Genomic DNA, 18,419 nt, shown 5'->3' on the forward strand with positions numbered 1-18,419 from the left:
AGCATAATAGCAAGAAAGGGAGAAATTAATTCTAGGGGGTGAAAGAATTTTTAGTGATTATTATTCTAACTTCTTATTTACTCTGCTGCCTTCATGGCCTTGAGTGTCTTAGCCCTTATTTGGGAGATGTGATGGAAGCTGTGTGGGGTGGTAGGGGATGATTTGCAAGAATGTCTTAGGGGCAACACATTTCTGACTTCAGTTTTATGTACTGAGGGTGAATGCTTTGCTTCTCTTTTTTTTTGGGGGGGGGTGCAATGCAAAGAAATTAAAACCCATGATTTTTTCTTTCAGTCATTTAAAGTCAGAAGGGAGGTTCTGTTGATTTTAATAGGCTCAGGATCAAGCCTAAATTATCTATTTTGCCTTTTGAGCCAAAAAAGCATATTCTTCAGGGAGAAAATACATGAGTCTGTTTGAAACGATTCTATCATCTCAAAAATTACCTTCTGTTTGTCTGACCGTTTTCCTAGTAACACATCCGTGTGTTTATTTTGGCCATTTCTTGTATTTGTTCATTTCTCCAAAAAGGCAAAAGAAGAAGAAGGCTTCAAGGGCAAGTGTGGTATCTAAAACTACTTTTTAACAGTGTTTTACTGTACCTAAGTTATGCATAGGCAGAGCAGTGTGACCTGTGTTTGGAAACAGACTTGTCCATTTACAAATTGGAAAATAGGCTCTTCCCTGGGGCCAAAATTTGAGCAAGTGAAAACCATGGGCAGCCACAGAAGTTATCTGTATACTGGCTGCCCAACCTGCTTCACTGCGTGACCAGCTCTTGTTTCAAAACTGGATTTCCTAGTGCACGGGATCTGAGATTTTTAGACCCTGTCTCTCTTCCCAGCCATCACTTCAGAGACTGGTGAGGATTCTCATGGCTGTCCAGGCTCAATTTGCCAAGATGATAATTGTGATGGGACAGTAGCCATGTCTGTGGGCCTTGCCTTGTGTTCCCAAACAACATCTCTCTCTGGACTGTGCCAGCAGAAGTCTTTTAAAATCAAAAATTTTACTCATCTCTAAAGCACTGGATGGCCTATGGACGGGAACTGCTACTACGTACATACTAAGGATGAGAATTATTTATTGTTTTTTGTGTAGAAACCTGTTTAGTTATTCATGTAAAGCACATACCCTAAATAAGCATCAGCATCAGTAGAAAGGCTTTCAGAGATTGGCACAGCCACATTCCCAATCCTTCAAGGAGAAAATTGTGGTTTTGTGAGATATATTGGATAAACATTTTCTCTTCATATATAATATCAATAATGTCTACAGTGTTGGAGTACGCTTACATTAAATGGGCTTTGCAGTTGATTAAATGCTTTAACTTTGCTTCAACAGTTAATCAACAGCAAAAGCTGATTATTGCTTTGTGCCACAGAATAAAATTTGTTTTTATGGAGAGATTCTTGTACCCAAGTTACTTACTGCTGTAGTTACTCTGTAGGAGCTATTCTGTACTCAGCCATAGCTCACAATCCAGTTTGGACATTAAAACCTGGTTTATTGAGAGAGGAAATGTTGATATCATTACACTGTTGACTGTATTCCATTATTGCTTAAATGTAAGCTGTAAAATGTCTCATGCCACAGTTATGATAAATCTTTCTTTGGCATCCAGCTTTGAAACAAACCTGAAGCAACTGTGAAAATAACAGTAGGTATTTGTTTTAAACAGAAGACTTTTTTTTATAATTGTATTCTATTTTTAGGATTTTGAATTAGAATATCACAGGCTGCTGCGTAATTTTGTAGGACATAATAGGACTGTGCCAGAAGTACATGCAAATCATTAGTAATTTCAGATTAATTGCTGATCAGTTTGTATAGTATCTATTTTGAAATTAAAAGAAGAGCTAGATTGTCTCCAAAATAGCAAATTAAATCTGTAGGGCATGCTGCCATTTAAAAAAGAAACAAAGGGTCAGAATCTTTCCCAGGAGTTGCAGGAAACCTCCATGAAAGCACTTGGAGGCCTTGTGTCGGGGTTGGAGAGCGCTCTTTGCACCACACAAGAGCCCAGTGTTGTGCTGGGGTAAGAGTTAGTTGCTCTTTTTGCTCAGGGACCAAAATAATCAAGCGTAAAGCAAGGCCTGCCCACCTTGTCCTGGAACTGTGACCCTGGTAACTCATGCTCCGGGTAGGTTAGTTTTGCCAGTAAGCAATGCATCGCTACCTTAGCATACCGCAGCTGCAGAGGAGGTAAGCCTTACCCCCCTGTAAAATCACGAGTGCTGGAGCAGGACGGAGGAAATGTTAAGCCCTTCTGGTCCGTGTACGCAGCAGCTGAGGAGATGACTTACTGCGAGCCAGCAGCTGGTCTGACCAGGAATGACTTAGTCTCCATGGAGCAGGGAGTGAAAGGCCCACGGCGTTGGTGTTCCTGGTCAATAAGCCGTAGCAGCACGATGGGATGAGCGTGCACCATCCCTGGAGGTCCCAGCTGGAACCAAGCTGGCCGCAACGTGCTGTGCCGAGGAGAGCATGTTTCGTAACATAAGGCACAATACGGTTTTGATGACCTCCTCTGCCGCAGAACCCAGGAGCGACCGGCTCTCAGTGTCTGTCACTGGGGCACTAAGATGGCACAATCATCTAAGCAGAAACAACAGTGGTGTTTGCAAGCCTTCAGGTGCCGGTGGTGCTGCAGGGATGAGTGGTGGGAGGCAGTCAGACCTTGTGCTTCCTTGTCCCTCCTCTCCACTTCAGCGGGGGGGTCTGCCCTGCAAGCCCAGCAATGCCTGCTTGTCTCATCTGCTGACCCAGCAGGCGCAGGGTCAGCCAGGAGGAGTGTGCAGGTGCCCCTGAAATTTCTCTGCTGTTCTTCTAGTGAAATGGTGCACTCACTGATCAGTTTGAGATGTGACTCGGCTGGTCAGTACCGGCCTCTGACTTTATGTTGTTGCTGCCTATGGCTATACTGATAATATTTTCTGCTATTAAAAAAAAAAATCACCTTTCTTTCCTCATATAAAATAGGTTTACTAAGGCAGTGTGGCCCTTTATAGCACCAGAGAAGAAAAGTGAATTCGTCATCAACTAATGTGAATACTAAAATGTGATTCTTTTATTATTATTCTTATTTTAATTTACTGATTGTATGTTCTCCATTTTTATGTTGGCACTCAGTACTGCTATAAGCTATTGTAAACTTTTTAAACTACTACATTACTTAAAAGACCATGCTAGTCTATGTGTACCTGTTTGCAAATTAGACTTTCACATCTCTACCAATATATCCTAATGTGCTAATATAAAACCATGTAAGAGTTGTTCCTTAGTTTATGCTTTTAAGCCAGTTGCATGTCACTATTTTTGGCGTTGCTATTTTTATGAATAATTACTGATCTGTGAATTTCTCCTGTAGAATTATAAATTATCTTCTGTTTCATTACTATTGAACTTTCTGACATTCAAAAGATTGTGAATTGCCCTCAATTGTGCAAACTGACGTTTTGTATATAGACGAACAACGGTTAGGTTCTACTTTAATAGTTAATATCCATCATTAAGGCTCTTAGATCGAATAAGGTATATTGTGAATTTCTGAGCAAGAAATTTGAAACTTCATTATTTTAGTAATCTAACATCTTAAGTGAATTTTGTATTTCAAGGACACAATAAAAATGAATATATCTATTTTAATATTGAATGACTGTCCATGGTATTTTTTTCCAGCTTATATTTACACTTTTCTCACAGATTCACAACTATTGCTTTCATTTTTTGAATCATTTCTTCATCATAACGCATTTTTCTGTTACTTGATCTTGAAAGGTATTTCTTTAAGGGAAAAAAAGCCTTTAATTCAGCGCTGGCATGGAGCAACTCCTTTGACTTTAGGAAATTACCAAGTCTGTTTTACCCCCATCAAACTTAAGCCAGTTCTTATCAGATGAGAAAAAAGTAAGTGGTACTTCTGACATTCTTAGGACATTATTCAAAATTAGTATAAAGATCTGCGCTAGTGATTCCCAAGTACAGCTCCTAGGCTTTTCCTTTTGCAAACCTCTGTGTAGTACAAGATGTACTACCTAGTGTAAAATATTCTGTCCTCTTTGATCATTCATTTTAAAAGGGGAAATGAATGAAAATCGTTACAATATACAGCACTGCGCCAGCAAAGCACAACTTGGCTTTTCTAGGTATCACTGTAGCTACTGAGTTCTACAAGTAGCTCTTTAATATGAAGGTTGTACCCTAAAGACATCTGCGTTTCTTCATTTCTTCATGCAGAAATGCTTGTCAGGTATGTCTGTGAGGGTTGTTGAAGATATATCGTAGAGAAGATAGACTCGCAGCGTTTTTCTGGGTTTGTTAAATGTGTTTGTAACTGTGCAATTGCTTTAACTCCAGATAATATTAGAAGTTACTGAAGTTTATAAAAAAAAAGTGGCATTGTTTGAGTTTTCTTGAAGGGCACATTTCTGAGTGAGTTTTCCATGATGGTCTGAAAGATAGCTTTGAGGGAAAATTAGTAAGACCTCTTAACACTGTATTTTATCTCATATTTTTCTGACACTAGGTGTTTTCTTGATGTTACTTATATTGCACTGTATTTTAAAATTATTCGAGACATCAAATTATGCATGACATATGCTTAATTCATATGAATAGAGCTATTTTAACTGTCAGACCATACAAAGCAAAGTATTTTCCTGCCCATTGCCTAAACCAGCCTATGTACCCTGGCTAGTCATGTCCCGATGCCCACAACATAGCAGAAAAATGATCTCATTACAGAAACACCATTTAAAACTACACTTGTGAAAGTACTGTGAGCCTTAAGTTATTCTCTATGTTTATAAATAGTAATGGGTATGAAGAAGTGGTTGCTGCATACCAAGCAGCATGTAAAAGATAGAAAATGTTCCATTTTCATTTGAAAACAAAGAACTGAACTGTAGTGAGATCTTTATCCTCATGTAGACCGGTACTGTGCCTACACAGCCTTTGCTATGCATCAGGCTTCCCTGGGATCTCAAGTACTGCGGTTGTGTGAATACATCATTTGTAATAGCAGAAATGTGTTTGTCTTCAAAACTATTTACACTAAATAAATAGTCAAAAGAAGCCTAAGCTTCAGCTCTTCCTGCCAGGAGCCTTGCAGGATTCTATCTTGCAAGATTTTGTTAAACCGATTTTGACACTGATGTGTTGGTTTGGGGTTTTCTTTCCCCCAAACAGCAGCTATGAGCACAGCAAAGTTGTATAAAAGTCTGGGTTCTGGCTACAGGGAGGGTAAAAGGAGGTAAGTAAACACCCTGTGATGACTTTTGAGAGTGACTTCTTCCCTCTCAGCTCATCTTTCCAACTACCCCTTTCTTCCAAATAGTTTAGTCGCTAACCTCTTGCAGGCAGCAAGTCCTTCCCTGCCTGATTTCCGTCTTGCGAGCCAGTGAATCGGCTATCCTCTCACCGTATTTTTCAGTTGCCTTCTAAAAAAGAAGTCTTTACAGCAGCCTCTTGCGAAACCGGCATCGCAGGTAGCTGCGGCTGGGGAAGTGCCGCGTCGCTAAAGCTTTGAACCTGAAAAGTGGATGGGCATTAGTTGAGCTCGGGATTGCTGAAGGGATTGCAGCACGGGGGGATGGCTCCGCTCCGGGATGCCGCCTCGGTGTGCCTCCGGCCCGCGGCGGCGGCGGGGGGACACGCACACCCGCCCGCCCGCCGCCCGGCGCGCTCCCCGCCGCCCGCCGGGCTCCCGGCGCCGGCTTGCGCTCGCTGCTCGCCCAGCTCCCCCGACCCCCTAAAACATCAGGCGGAAAGGGACGGGGAGGGGGGGTGAGGAGAGACTCCTGCCGCCCCTTCCTGAGAGCAACCCGTGCTTCCCGGGATGCTGGAGGGGGAGAAGGGGACAGGACCCCCGAGGAGGTTCCTAGGGAACCGGTCTGGGTGATAGGTGAGTTCGGAGGGCTTCGGCTGGTGGAGAGGGGGTTTACTCTGGAGCGGCGATTGTTTGCCCCTAATCCTCAATTATGAGGATTTAAAAACAGTATTAGAGGGGCAATCTGTTCTGCAACTTCTCGGAAGAAATAATTGTTGATTTAGATAAGCACTGATCCCTTCAGAGTTTGATGAAGACGTTAATTTATGGCTGTCTAGCAGTTTATGGCTGTCATTAGATTTTCAGCTTTGTCTCTGTTCGAAATGTATCTTTCTTTTTATTTTAACCCGAGACAATTATGTAAGAAAACGGTTATGTTTGATCTAAAATGCATCATTTTCCTATAGCATTTCAAATTATTCACAGATCATAGTTCTTATATGCGCATATATGAATTTAAAAATACAGCAGTAAAGTGCTTGAAACAGACCATAAATTTGCTTCGTATTTTATTACACGTCTCTGAATCAGGTTGAGAGGACAAGGGCAACTAGGGGCTTGGGGAAGGATTTAACCCTTCCCGAGGCTGGAGCACCAGCCAAACCAGAGCAAATCCCCCTTCCGTGCGCTTCGGGGCGGGGGGGAAGGCTGGGTGACACCGAGCTGATGAGTGACCACGGGGAAATGGGGCTGGCTGCAGCTCCTTGCTCATTTAGCAGATGTCCCTTCTGCGGCGTGGCCGGCTGCTGGGAGCCCCCGAGTCAGGCTCGGGGCCGGGGCCGGGGCCGGGGCCGGGGCCGGGGCAGCCACGCTGGCTCCCGCTCCCGCCAGCGGCTCCTGCCCTCGCTCTGCCCGGGCCGGGATGGCACCGGGGCGGCGGGCAGGGGGGTCTTAACCCCTGCGGCGCCTGCCTAAGCCAAGCGCAGTGCTTCACAGGGAGCCAGCATCGAGCCTCCGATGGGCTCCGCAAGCGCCAGAGCCCCCGGGGGGGGGCCCTGCCCCGCCGAGCGGTAGCGGCGGGCGGGCGGCGGGGGCCGGGGCCGGCGCGGAGCCCAGCGCGACTTCCCCAAAGTTTTGTCCCGCTGCGGCAAGGAGCTGTTCCGCCATCTGATTAAAGCCTCAGGATCCCTCCGGCCTGTTGGCAGCGGGTGCAATCAAAGTTACAAACGATCCTGGCGAGAGTCGCGGGGTCCTGGCTCGTTTATTTTACCCCCCAACAACCCCCCTCCGCCACCACCACCAAAAAAAAAAAAAAAAAGTGTTAATTGCTGTAAAGTTTCCGAGCACGTGGATAATTTACTTTGACTGCTGCGTTTTAATTAAAAGCAAACTTATTTATGCTTCTGATGTTTATATTACACGATTTAATTACGTTTAGAGGCAGCGACGCACTTTTTTTTCCCCTTCCACCCTAAATCACATTTTCATTAAAGGTTTTAATAAGAAAACTCACTTGACCACTATTCATTATCTAGTCCCCTCCATGCACACAAGTTCACTTACCCATTCATTTATTCACTTACTCATTCCAGCAGATCCGCTGCAACTGCTGCTAGCAGGGATGTGAACACTCATAATTATTTGTCAAAGTCTGGAAAGTGTATTATCCCTTCTTCTAGTGGTAATTAGTTACCATAGCATCTAATACGTAAATGTGCCCAGAGCACACCATTAACAGTTAAGCGGAGGATTCAATTTAACACATGATTATATCTTTCATAAGTCATTACATTAGGAAAGCCAATGTCACTCATGCTGGGACAATTTCAGGCTCAGGGCCGGGGTAAGGGGCCGGGGGAAGGGAGCCGGGCTGAGCGGCGGGGGGGGCAGAGGGAGCCTTCGGAGGAGGCTGGGGGAGATCCCGGTTCGGTGGGGCGGTTGGAAACGGGGAAGAAGCTCTTTTGGAGGGGGACATGTTCATTTCTGGTGAAGTGATCTATCAAGCGTTAAGCGGGGCGGGGGAGCCTCTCTCCTCCCCCCGCCCCCGACACACACGGCGAGAGGCGCGTACACATACACACACGCGTCGGCACGACCTGCCCAGGGACCGGCCCCGCGGCTTCGTGTCGCTTCCCTGCGAGACGGCTCGGTGCAGCGGGACAGGGGTGAGGGGCCGGGAGTGGCAGCACCCCTACCCGGCAGAGACCCCGCCAAAGCGAGCAAGGAGGGAGCAAGCGAGCCCGAAGTCGGGCGGCAGCGGTGGCCGGGAAAGGAAAGCGTTTCCCGTCCACCTTCCCTTCGCTCCGAAGCGGAGGCAAACGAGAGGCGAACGGAGAAACCGCCCCCTGTGCCGCAGACGGCAGCGGCCGCCCTCGCGCCCCGGAGTCGGCGGGGAGCAGCCCCGGCCGGGCCCGCACACGCCGCCCGCGCCTGGGCCCCTTCCCACGGGAGCCGGGAGGCAGAGCGTGGGCCTCCCACAGCCCTCGGCCTTCCCCCCAGCCCAGCTCCCAGCCGCTCGAGGAGTTTGCTGGGACCTCGCCGGCCTCCCCCGTCCCCCGTCCCACGCCCGGGCCCAGCCGAGCAGCGCCCGCGCCTTCCAGGAGCCGCTCTCCGGGAAGCCTGCTCGGTAGCCAGAGATATTAAGCGGTAAATCTTGCAGCAAATGCGTCCCGCGTTGTTATATGCACGAACACACGCTCACACACACACAGACACAGGCACGCACAACGCCAAGCTGGTGGCGGTGGTTAATTCCTAATCAGAATGATGGACAGCAGAGACAGAACAATACAAACTAATGGCTGTGTTGCTGATCACTTTACCCCTTGATTAAAGACACCCAATTATGGCGCAGAACAGTGTCGTAATTATGTTCCTTAATCACATCCAGGAGGTTTAATTGCCTTAACGATGTGTTTCATTAAATGAATTTAGGTATTATAGTCGACAGTTTTCATACACAGTTGTTTTCAAATTAACATAATATTAGACATCGTCATGGAAATTGTTTTAATAATCATAATTAGACGCACCCAGCCTTTGTCTAGTAAATGCTGAGAGACGCTTCTCCTTGCGCCTGGGGGCTGATCTGCCCACCCTCTCCGGGCTGCCTTCCCACAGCTCCGTGGCACTTTACAGTTATGTTTCCTGAAAAGTTACAGGTTCTGATTAATCTTCTTTGATGGGAAGTGGAGCAGAAAATATTTATCCCCTTCCCCCGCGCGTGCTGCTGCCGTTCGGAGAGGCGGCTCCGCGGACACCCGACGCCGGCCCGGGCTGTCCGGGGCTGGGGGGGGGACCCGACGGGGCCCCGGCTCTCGGCTCTGCCGGGACCCCCGGCCCGGGCCCAGCGCAGGGCGGGCACCTTTGGGGAGCTGCCTGCTCCCTCTGCCCTCGGGTTTGGGGCAGGGCGGAGGGGCCACGAGGGGAGGGGCGGCTCCAAAACTTGGGGGGGTAGGGGGGAGGACGAGGGGGGCGGTCCTGCAGCTCACCCCGGGGCGCACCCAGCCCCACGGGTCGGGCGACGAGGGGCGTGCGTGGAGCCGCGGGACGGGCGGGCAGGGCCCGGCGCTGCCCGACGGCTGCCCCCCACCGCCGGGGTCCGCCCGCCACGGGCGCGGGAGAAACGCTGGGAGGGGAAGAACTTCTCGCCCCCCATCACTGGGACAGCCTGAGCCGGGAGTGGGGTGCCGGGGGGGTGCTGAGGAGCATTCAGAGCAAGGCAAAGGAAAGGAAACTACCCGCCCCCCTCCTCCTTAAATCTGGAGATACATGCTTAACAAAGCACAGCATAATACAAGCGTTTGTTCAAAATATTTTAATAAAGATTCTTTCCGACATAGATACACATACAAACGATCGTACATTGCTGTCATAATCTGATTGACCTATTTAATATATATCACTCTTTACACATCCGTGACCTGCCAACAGATCCATCATGGCTCCTATTTTGCCATCCAACCTGACAGTCCGAATTTGTATTATCTGCAAGTAGTGGAAAATAGCAGGACTCGTTTTTGAAAAGAAAAAAAAAAAAGAAAGAAAGAGAAAAAAAAAATCTTGATTTACAAATGGCAGAGAGACAGCCACCCAGCCATGCAAACTCAAACTGAAGGCTCACTTTGGGTAAATAGCTACTTCTTGCTTTTCATCTCTCATTTTTCTTCCAAAAAAACCCACCCTCCCACCCACCCCCACCAGAAAAAAAGAGAAGAATTCCACATATTCTGTAAATCAGCCTAAAGTATTTTAAAGTATTTCAACTTAAATAATCGTCCACAGTCAGAATAATTTACATACACATTAAAAGCGGCTTAAATTATACCTTTGAAAACACAGCGCCTGGGAAAACATTGGCTTGGCAAGTGTTCTTGTAGCAGCTATTGCTCTGATGCCTTGCAAAAGTAAATAGCTATTACCTGTTATAATGCAAAGAATACCCTTTCAAAAATCAGTTGGTTGAGCAATTAAGAATACACCTTTCCTGTAATTTTTGGACTGAAGCAATTTATTAAAGCTCAATTTAAATACAGGGATGATGCAACTTAAAATCCAGATGACCTTTCATAAACCTAAGCAGCTCGGATACATCAACATTTCTGGTTATACGTTGTTGGCAAATAAAACGTTTTAAACACTTGGCACACAGTTTAAGTTAATCCATAAACAGAATTTTAGAAGCATTTAAAGTAACTGCACATAAGACCCGTGACCTTAACACATGATAAATACTGTTGGCGTGGAAGGGTCATTTAAAGAATAACAAATAAATAGCATGTCTTGTTTATACATCATTGCAAAGTGGAAAGAAACAAGGTGCACATAAATATTTCTTTTAAAAATGCGGTACTTTCAGCCACACGGAGTAGGGGGGTTGATCGGTTATTTTTTGTCTTTTTTTTTTTAACTCTCGATTTTTTTTAAATCACTCTCACCAAACTTTGCGCATTTTCACAGGATCAAAGTTTAGAGACGATAAAAAATACAAAGTCTTCCATAGCAATGGTCCAGTCTTTGTTTCTGCGAGTCGCTTAAATAATAAGTTTACATTTCAAGTTTGTTTGTTTCCTGGCTCAGAATAATAATAATACTGCTAATAATAATTTAAAAAAAAAAAATCTATGTTCAAGTGCCCTCTCTGATTTGTCCCATCCACCTCCGCGCCCGGGTCGCTGCAGCCCCTTCCCCCTCCGTCCCCTCGCCGGGGCCGGGGCCGGGGCCCCCCGCGCGGCCGCCGGGGCCGGGAGAGCGGGGTGGGGGCCGCCCTCCGTCCCTCTCCCCGGCGCTAGCCCCCGCTCCCAGCCCGGCCTGCTACTGCTCGGCCTCTCCTTTGTCCGGAGGCGCAGCGGGCGCCCGGCGAGAGCGAGCCCCCCCAGCACTCCCCGGGCCGGGGCTTCCTCCCCATGGCACCCCCGGCGCCGCGCCCCCTCCCCGGCGCCGCAGGGGCGCTGGCTCCCGTCGCGGTCCCGCCTCGGCAAAACCCGAGGAGCGAAGGGCGGCGAGCCGGGGCCGGGCGGAGGGAGGCGGGGGCCGGGCAGCGGTCAGTCCCTCCGCCGCCCCCGCACCCCCCGGCCCGGGACCGGCACCGGGTCCGGGTCCGGGTCCGGCACCGGGTCCGGGCCGCCGGCGGGCGCCGCTCCCCGGGGCCGCGGCGGGGGGCGGCAGCGGCGGTGGCGCTTAAGGCTTCTCCGTGCACTGTTTGCAGAGGCTGGACGAGACGCTGTTGAAAATGGCACATTTCTCCGGGCAGGAGGTGGCGGGGGGCAGCCCGGCGCTGAAGGGGTAGCCGGCCGCCTGCTCGTAGGCGCCGAGGGCGGGGTGCAGCGCCGCCGCCGCCGCCGCCGCCGCCGCGGCGGAGCTGGGCAGGGAGGCGGCCGAGATGGCCTGGCCCTGGTTGAGATAAGCCACCAGGCGCCGCATCTCCTCCAGGGCCTGCGCCTGCATCAGGATGTAGTTCTTGGCCAGGAGGAGCGTGGCGATCTTGGAGAGCTTCCGCACCGAGGGGCTGTGCGCGTAGGGGATGACCGCCCGCAGCTCGTCCAGCGCGTCGTTCAGGTCGTGCATCCGCCGCCGCTCCCGCGCGTTGATGTTGAGGCGCAGCGCCTTCTGCTCCTTGGACTTCTTGCTGCCGCCGTGCCCGTGGCTGTTGGAGCAGCCGCCCTCGGCCGCCTTCAGCCCCCCGCCCCCCCCGCCGCCGCCGCCGCCGCCGCCCGCCGCCGGCGAGGCGACGCGCGGGTCCCCCCCGGCGCCGCGCAGCACCAGCTCGCAGCGGCCGTCGCTGTCGTCGTCGGGGCTCTGCTCGCCGCCGCTGCTCTCGGCCACCGAGCTGCGGCTGGCGCTCTCGCCGTACTTGACGCAGACGGAGCCCGGCGGCAGCGCCAGCGGGTCGCCGCCGACGCCGGGCTGCAGCAGCGCCTCGGGCTCCGCCGCCTCGTAGCAGGCGAGCGGCGAGGGCTGGCGGTCGCGGGGGTGGGAGAGGTCGAGCCCCGGGGGCGAGCGGAAGGCGGACTCCATGCGCTTGGCCGAGGCGGCGAGGCTCTTGTGGAAGAGGTCCTCTTCTGCGGGCAGCCCCAGCGCCCGCTCCATCGGCGCCCCGCTCGCCTCCGCCTCCGCCTCCTCCGCCCCCCTCAGCTCCCGGCCCGCTCCTCCAAGGCTCCGCGCCGCGGCGGGCGGCTCCCCGGCGTCCCGCTGGCAGAAATCGCCTCCCGGCTCCCGCCGGGGCTGCGCCGTGCCCGGCGCCGCGGCTGCCCCTGCTCCGGCTCCGGCTGCGGCTCCGGCGGCGGCTCCGGCGGCGGCTTGGGCTGCGGCTCCGGCGGCGGCGGCTCCGGCTGGGGCTGCGGCTCCGGTTGTGGCTGTGGCTCGGGCTGTGGCTCCGGCGGCGGCTGCGGCTCCGGCTCCGGCTCGCCCTCAGCAGGCGCCGCGCTGGGGCATTGTGCGCTGCCAGCGGAGCCGCTTCCACCGTTTATCTTGCTTGGATTCACCTTCAAGAGATTTCCGGACCCATCAACCAGCAGCCGCCGCAGACGGGGGAGTCTTTTACATCATTATCTCTGAGAGTAGGTTATTATGAAGAAGACTCGCCTGTTGGGACAGAGCTTTCTACCCAATCAGGTTAACGTTTTAATTAATAGGATTAAAACGGTAACAAACAATCCCAGGCGCTATCTGGCCCTGAGTCTGAATAGTTTCATTTCCCAGGTCTGAAGACAGGCAGCAGCTAGAGCTTTATAAGAGGCGCCTGCTCCATTATTCTCCCTGCCATCTGTATACACAGCTTAACGCATATGTTTGCAAGACGTTGTGTCCTGTTAGTAACCCAACAACTGCCTTTAGCTTGACATGTGTGGCGACTTTCACTCATCAATGAGCACACTAAAAGCCCTACTTAGATCGAAGGATGTTCTTTGCCTCCTTCAGCAAATTACAGCCCTGCACTGCAGAAAAGCCCGCTTCAACACTTCCCCTTCCGAGTGCTGCCAGCAGACTTCTGCTAACTTAGCCGTGGAGTCAGGAGTGACACCCTCTCCCCCCACCCCAGCCCACCCACCCCCTGCATTTACATTAACTTATAGCCCCCTCCCACCCCCACCCGTCTTCGCCTGGGAAAGAAAAAAAAAAAAAAAAGTATTAAAAAGCCCGGACCAACCCGAACCGCCGTGCCCGCTCCTGCCCACCGCCAAAGTCCACCTTGCTTCCCTGGGAGGCGGATGGTCCCCAGCCCCCTCTCCCCCCCTCCAGCAAACGGAGACCAAACTAGCGGGAGGTTCCCCTCCTCCCCCCCTTAGCCGTTTTCAAGTAGCAGATTGCCGCTTTCGAGTGATTATCCCCCGTGTCCCTATAAAAATATAAAGCCCCATCCGTTACCTTGAGAAAGAACCGATCTGGGGAGAAGGGAGGGCGGGGTGAGAAAGGGCAAAACCCACCAAACTTTTTTTTATTGCGAGTGACCAACTCTTTGCAGCTCCCTCCCTGCCTCCCTCCGGCGAGCCCGGCTGGCCGGCAGCACCCCGCGCCGCTCCCCAACGCCGGGATGCCGCCGCCGGGGCAAGGGCGAGAGCGGCCCCAGCGGCCCGGTTACCCCGGGCGTGCCGGCCCCCTGCTCTCCTCCCGGGGCTTCTCCTCGGAGCCGGGTACACGCTCTTCTGCGCTCTCCCAGAAGCTGAAGTGGCAAGGCGAGGGTTGGTCTGAATTTTGTCCCACTGCTCCTCTAATGCTCGAGGCGAGCAGCTCGCTCCCGCTTTACTGTTAGCGCTCAGAGCATTTAGTGGCAGGTTTTCATTCTTACGACATCAGTAAAAACAATATTTCCCAGCACTTCCAGTAAATCATTCTTATGTGGCAGAATTACTGAAGGCTATGAAATTTTTTGGTTTCTCTGGTTTCATTAAAAACCTTTTAATTGTGTCTTTCAGAGTTGGCCCCAGGTGTTGGACTCTTTTCATTACATTTTGCTCTAATGTGATGAAATTCTAATTCTCTCCTTACCATATGGTTAAATTTCCCCACTGAGAATTAGTTGAAAAAGGAGAAATAATCTATTAATCTCTGTAATAGATTCACAAATGAGGTTTGCCACAGAACCTGTTTTTGAATGGCAATATCAGAACAGTTGGGTGCCTTGTTTCAGGAAAGAAAGGACCAGGCGACAACAGAAAACGTTTGAATTTTCACCTGGAAAGAATGAAAAGAAGCCAAGCTGCAGATTTCAGAGTAATTGACTGAGATTTCATCTAGCGAGGACATGACTACAATACAGACCTTCCTCACCTCGTGTCTCCGGATCAGAAGCGAACATACAAGCCGAGCCCTCCTAAGAGAGGGGGGGTCTCACCCCCCGCCCCCCCAGCCCCGTTTGGCTGCTGCGCTTGTCCCTGGTCGCCGTCCAAGCGCACAGTCACCGAGCGCCTCGCTCCCCTCCCCCTTTCCAAGGGATGCCACCGTTAACCTCTATCATTAGTAATCCAAAGGCATTTTAGCTTTATTGTTTTCCAATTAGCAACTTCATTTTCCCTGGGACGATAAACAAAGGGCTTTATAATCGCAATAGGGGTTTGGGGGGTTTCATTGTTATTATTATTTAATCTGTTTAGTATCCAACTTGTAAAACTCATGTGGTCACTTATGGATGACGGATGCTGTTGTTTGATGGTTTGCAGGAACATTTAATTCCTCGCAGCTTATTTCTTCGAAGACAGAGGTCTGCGGCTCGATCTCTCCCGCTGATCTGTGGGTTCACTAGTGCTATGCCCCCTCTTTTTGCCTGCGACTTTGGGGACGGCGTACGCTCCCGCTCCGCCGGCGACGGGGCCGCTTGCCCCCAGGCTGCAGCCGCCGCTCTTGCCCCGAGGGGCGGCGGGCGCTGCCGGGCCACGCCGTCGGGGCGGGGGGACGGGGGCATCGCGGCGACCTCCAGGAGGTCCCGGGCGCCTCCTCTTGTCCTCGGCTGCGTTCGCTCAGATTTGCGCTCTGAAATTTCTCTCTTCGTCTAAGCTTTCTGCTCATCCCTGTCCACCCGTCAGCCTGCCTGCTGCTGATCTGTTCATGTGCTTGTCCCTGCTTCTGCCCGTCCATTCATCCACCTCGCTTTTCCTTTTGTTTCTCTTCATCCTTTCCTTTCCCTTTCTTTCTGGGCCTGGCCCCCTGTTCTTGAAACATTGATGTATCCCAGTCATGTTGCCGATGCGTCCATCTGTGACTTGGCGTGCTTTAATTGTGCCAACTTTCTACCAAACTTTAGCTTGGTGGGGTAGCAAGAGGAAAGTGGGGGAAACAAAAGGAAAGCCCCTCTCGCCTCTGCCGGACCCGCCTGTTGTGATCTGTCTCTCCCCACTCCTCCGGGCTCCCTCCCGAAGAAGTGGCTGTTTAACAGTCTCCGAGAACTTGAGTTCGGAAGCAGGCAGAAGAATTTATAGAAGCTTTAAATGCGGGGCTTATAAAAATACCGAGGAATGGTCTTTGAGGTTTATGCACTCGTAAACTTTTGCTGATTGCTTCTGGGAAGTTGTCAGGCATTTAACACTGCGTTTATCTTACAGCGCAATGAAAACACATCTGCCCGGCGTCTCGTTACCTGGTTTAATTGCACCGCAACCCTCTGCCACCGGCTCCACTCTGCTTGGGTCATTGTTTCGGGAAACGAGCAGCCCGGAGCCGAGCTGCAGAAGGGACTGCGCCGGCCGCTCTGGAGCATCACCCCGCCTCCACCGAGAGCGGCCGGGCTCGGGCCGTCCCGGGAGGGGCGGGAGGCAGGGGCAGGGGGGGCGAGGAGGCTGGAGGGTCCCAGAATACAGGTGAGAGCGAGCAACACAGCGATTGCTAGTTTTCCGTGGCGTCTTTTGCAGGATCTGCTCGAGACTCACTTTGCTCTGCTCCCCACCCGGCAGAGAAGTTAAAAACCCCTTCCCTCTCCCCAGGGCTGGGCTTCCCGTTTGCTGAAAAGCCTCCAGGAGGAAGGATGCCTTCCAAATTCTCCCTAAAGGCGCCCAGGAGCTGAGCCTGGCGAGGCAGATTTTAGACGGATGAAGGCAGACTCTGCCTGCGCTGGGCAGAGGCGCGGCGTGCCCGCTGCGGCAGGACGGTCCCCGCAGCAAGCTGAGGGCTTGGGATCACCTGCGCGTTCCCGGTCCTCCTTCCAGCGGCTCAGCCCCGTGTCCCTCCTGCCTCCGGTACGCCGAGCCTGGGAGAGGGCAGAGCCGGGCGCCGAGCTCCCCATGCAGGGGGGGCAGCCCCAGCTGCAGGGTCTGCCCGGCTTTTCCAGCGCTAAGTCAGGTGGCGGAGAGCCCTTTCGTTGGCCGCAGCTGCCTGTGTGTTGTATTCACTCTTAGGCAAACTTTAAGTTCAGGGTGAAGAAAAGACAGTAAAAAGAAAGGATATGACACCCGCATTGCATTTGCTCCTAGTGCAAACCTCCTCAGAGGTCTCTCTTCAGAGGCAGCCCCGGGATGCCGGTGAATTCCCAGCCTGGGAAGTGTTTCCCAGCAGCAGGCAGGAGGCCCGTCAGCCCACTGGGGTCTCGGGAGCCGCGTGTGGGGGAGGAGAAGGGGCGATGCTCTCAGTCCCCCGGGATGCCCGGCGCAGCATCCTGCTTCCTGGGGCTCGGGGAGCGGGCAGGGTGGTGGGACGTGGCGGGTGCGTGTTGTTCCGCCGGGCTTGGAGGATATTTGTGTGGCGAGGGGCTGCGAAACGGAGGAAAGCATTCCCCCGCATTCCGGTCATTTGCAGGAAAACTGCATGGATGGACTTGACCCGACAGCGCAGCAGAGATGAGGCACCGTGGGGTGAGGGATGCCACCCACAGACGGGCGGACCTGCACCTCGGAAGGGGACCGCTGAAGATGGAAGGTCTGGAGGGGCTGCAGAGGGATCAACGGCACCTGAGGGTCCCCGCTGACACCCGCCGGGTGGCCGGTAGGTCCCCGTCGGGCTCCGCGGGCAAGCGCGGCGACGGCCGCGCTTGCCCGCGGAGCCCGACGGGGGACCTACCGGCCACCCGGTCTCAGCCCCGGTCCCCGTGGCTGTGCTCCCGATCCAAATCCACAGCACCATCTCCTGGGCAGGGGAGAAATGCATGGCCCGCCTCGGAGGCGGCGGGGTTTTGATGGCGGTGGTGGAAGGACGGACCGACGTGGGGCTGGAGGTATAGAAAATTACATGGAAATGTAAAAAAAAAACCAAACATGGAAATGTAAAATAACTCTGCAGTGTGTTTTGGCATGGGGAACGAAGTCATTATTCTTTTAGTCTCCCTTTTGAAGCTGAAGCCTATGGGCTGAGGGCTGTGCTTGGACAGGAGTCAAGAGTCTCTCAGGAGGTATTATGTATTCATTTACAGACACACACACACCAGGAAATATATGTACTTGAAATAGATCATGGCAGGAAGAGCCTGATGTTATCCCAGTTTCAGGGACGACACTGGGTGGATATGCAGTGACAAACCCACCAAGGTGTTACACTGAGGTTCGTGGAGGAAAGGCTGGAAGATCCTACCACAATTCAGTGTGCTCTGTTTTGTTTTGGGAAGTTTGAGATCTTTCTTTCTTCTTTCTTCTTCTTTCTTTCTTTCTTTCTTTCTTTCTTTCTTTCTTTCTTTCTTTCTTTCTTTCTTTCTTTCTTTCTTTCTTTCTTTCTTTCTTTTTCTTTCTTTCTTTCTTTCTTTCTTTCTTTCTTTCTTTCTTTCTCTTTCTTTCTCTCTTTCTCTCTTTCTCTCTTTCTCTCTTTCTTTTCTTTCTTTCTTTCTTTTCTTTCTCTCTTTCTCTCTTTCTCTCTTTCTCTCTCTCCTCTTTCTCTCTTTCTCTCTTTCTTTCTCTCTTTCTCTCTTTCTCTCTTTCTCTCTCTCTTTCTCTCTCTCTTTCTCTCTTTCTTTCTCTCTTTCTCTCTCTTTCTTTCTCTCTTTCTCTCTTTCTCTCTCTTCTCTCTTTCTCTCTTTCTCTCTCTCTTTCTCTCTCTTTCTCTCTTTCTCTCTCTCTCTTTCTCTCTTTCTCTCTTTCCCTCTTTCTCTCTCTCTTGCTCTCTTTCCCACACTCTTGCTCTCTTTCGTGCGTTCTTTCACTGTCTCTTCCTCCCTCCCTCCCTTCCTTCCTTCTTTCCTTCCTTCCTTCTTTCTCTCTGCCCCCCCGCCCTTTTTTTTTCTTCCCTTCTCCCTCTT

At 51.6% G+C, this 18,419-nt stretch overlaps 1 protein-coding gene across 1 annotated transcript; it reads right to left on the minus strand.

The window, feature by feature from the left end:
* Window positions 1-11,449: 11,449 nt before the first annotated feature.
* On the minus strand, window positions 11,450-12,358 carry BHLHE22 (basic helix-loop-helix family member e22). Its single transcript, XM_059815783.1, has one exon. The coding sequence runs from the start codon at window positions 12,356-12,358 to the stop codon at window positions 11,450-11,452; it is 909 nt and encodes a 302-aa protein (XP_059671766.1).
* Window positions 12,359-18,419: the final 6,061 nt, after the last annotated feature.

Source organism: Gavia stellata, chromosome 3 (genome assembly GCF_030936135.1).
Source record: "Gavia stellata isolate bGavSte3 chromosome 3, bGavSte3.hap2, whole genome shotgun sequence".
Classification (NCBI taxonomy): Eukaryota; Metazoa; Chordata; class Aves; order Gaviiformes; family Gaviidae; genus Gavia; species Gavia stellata.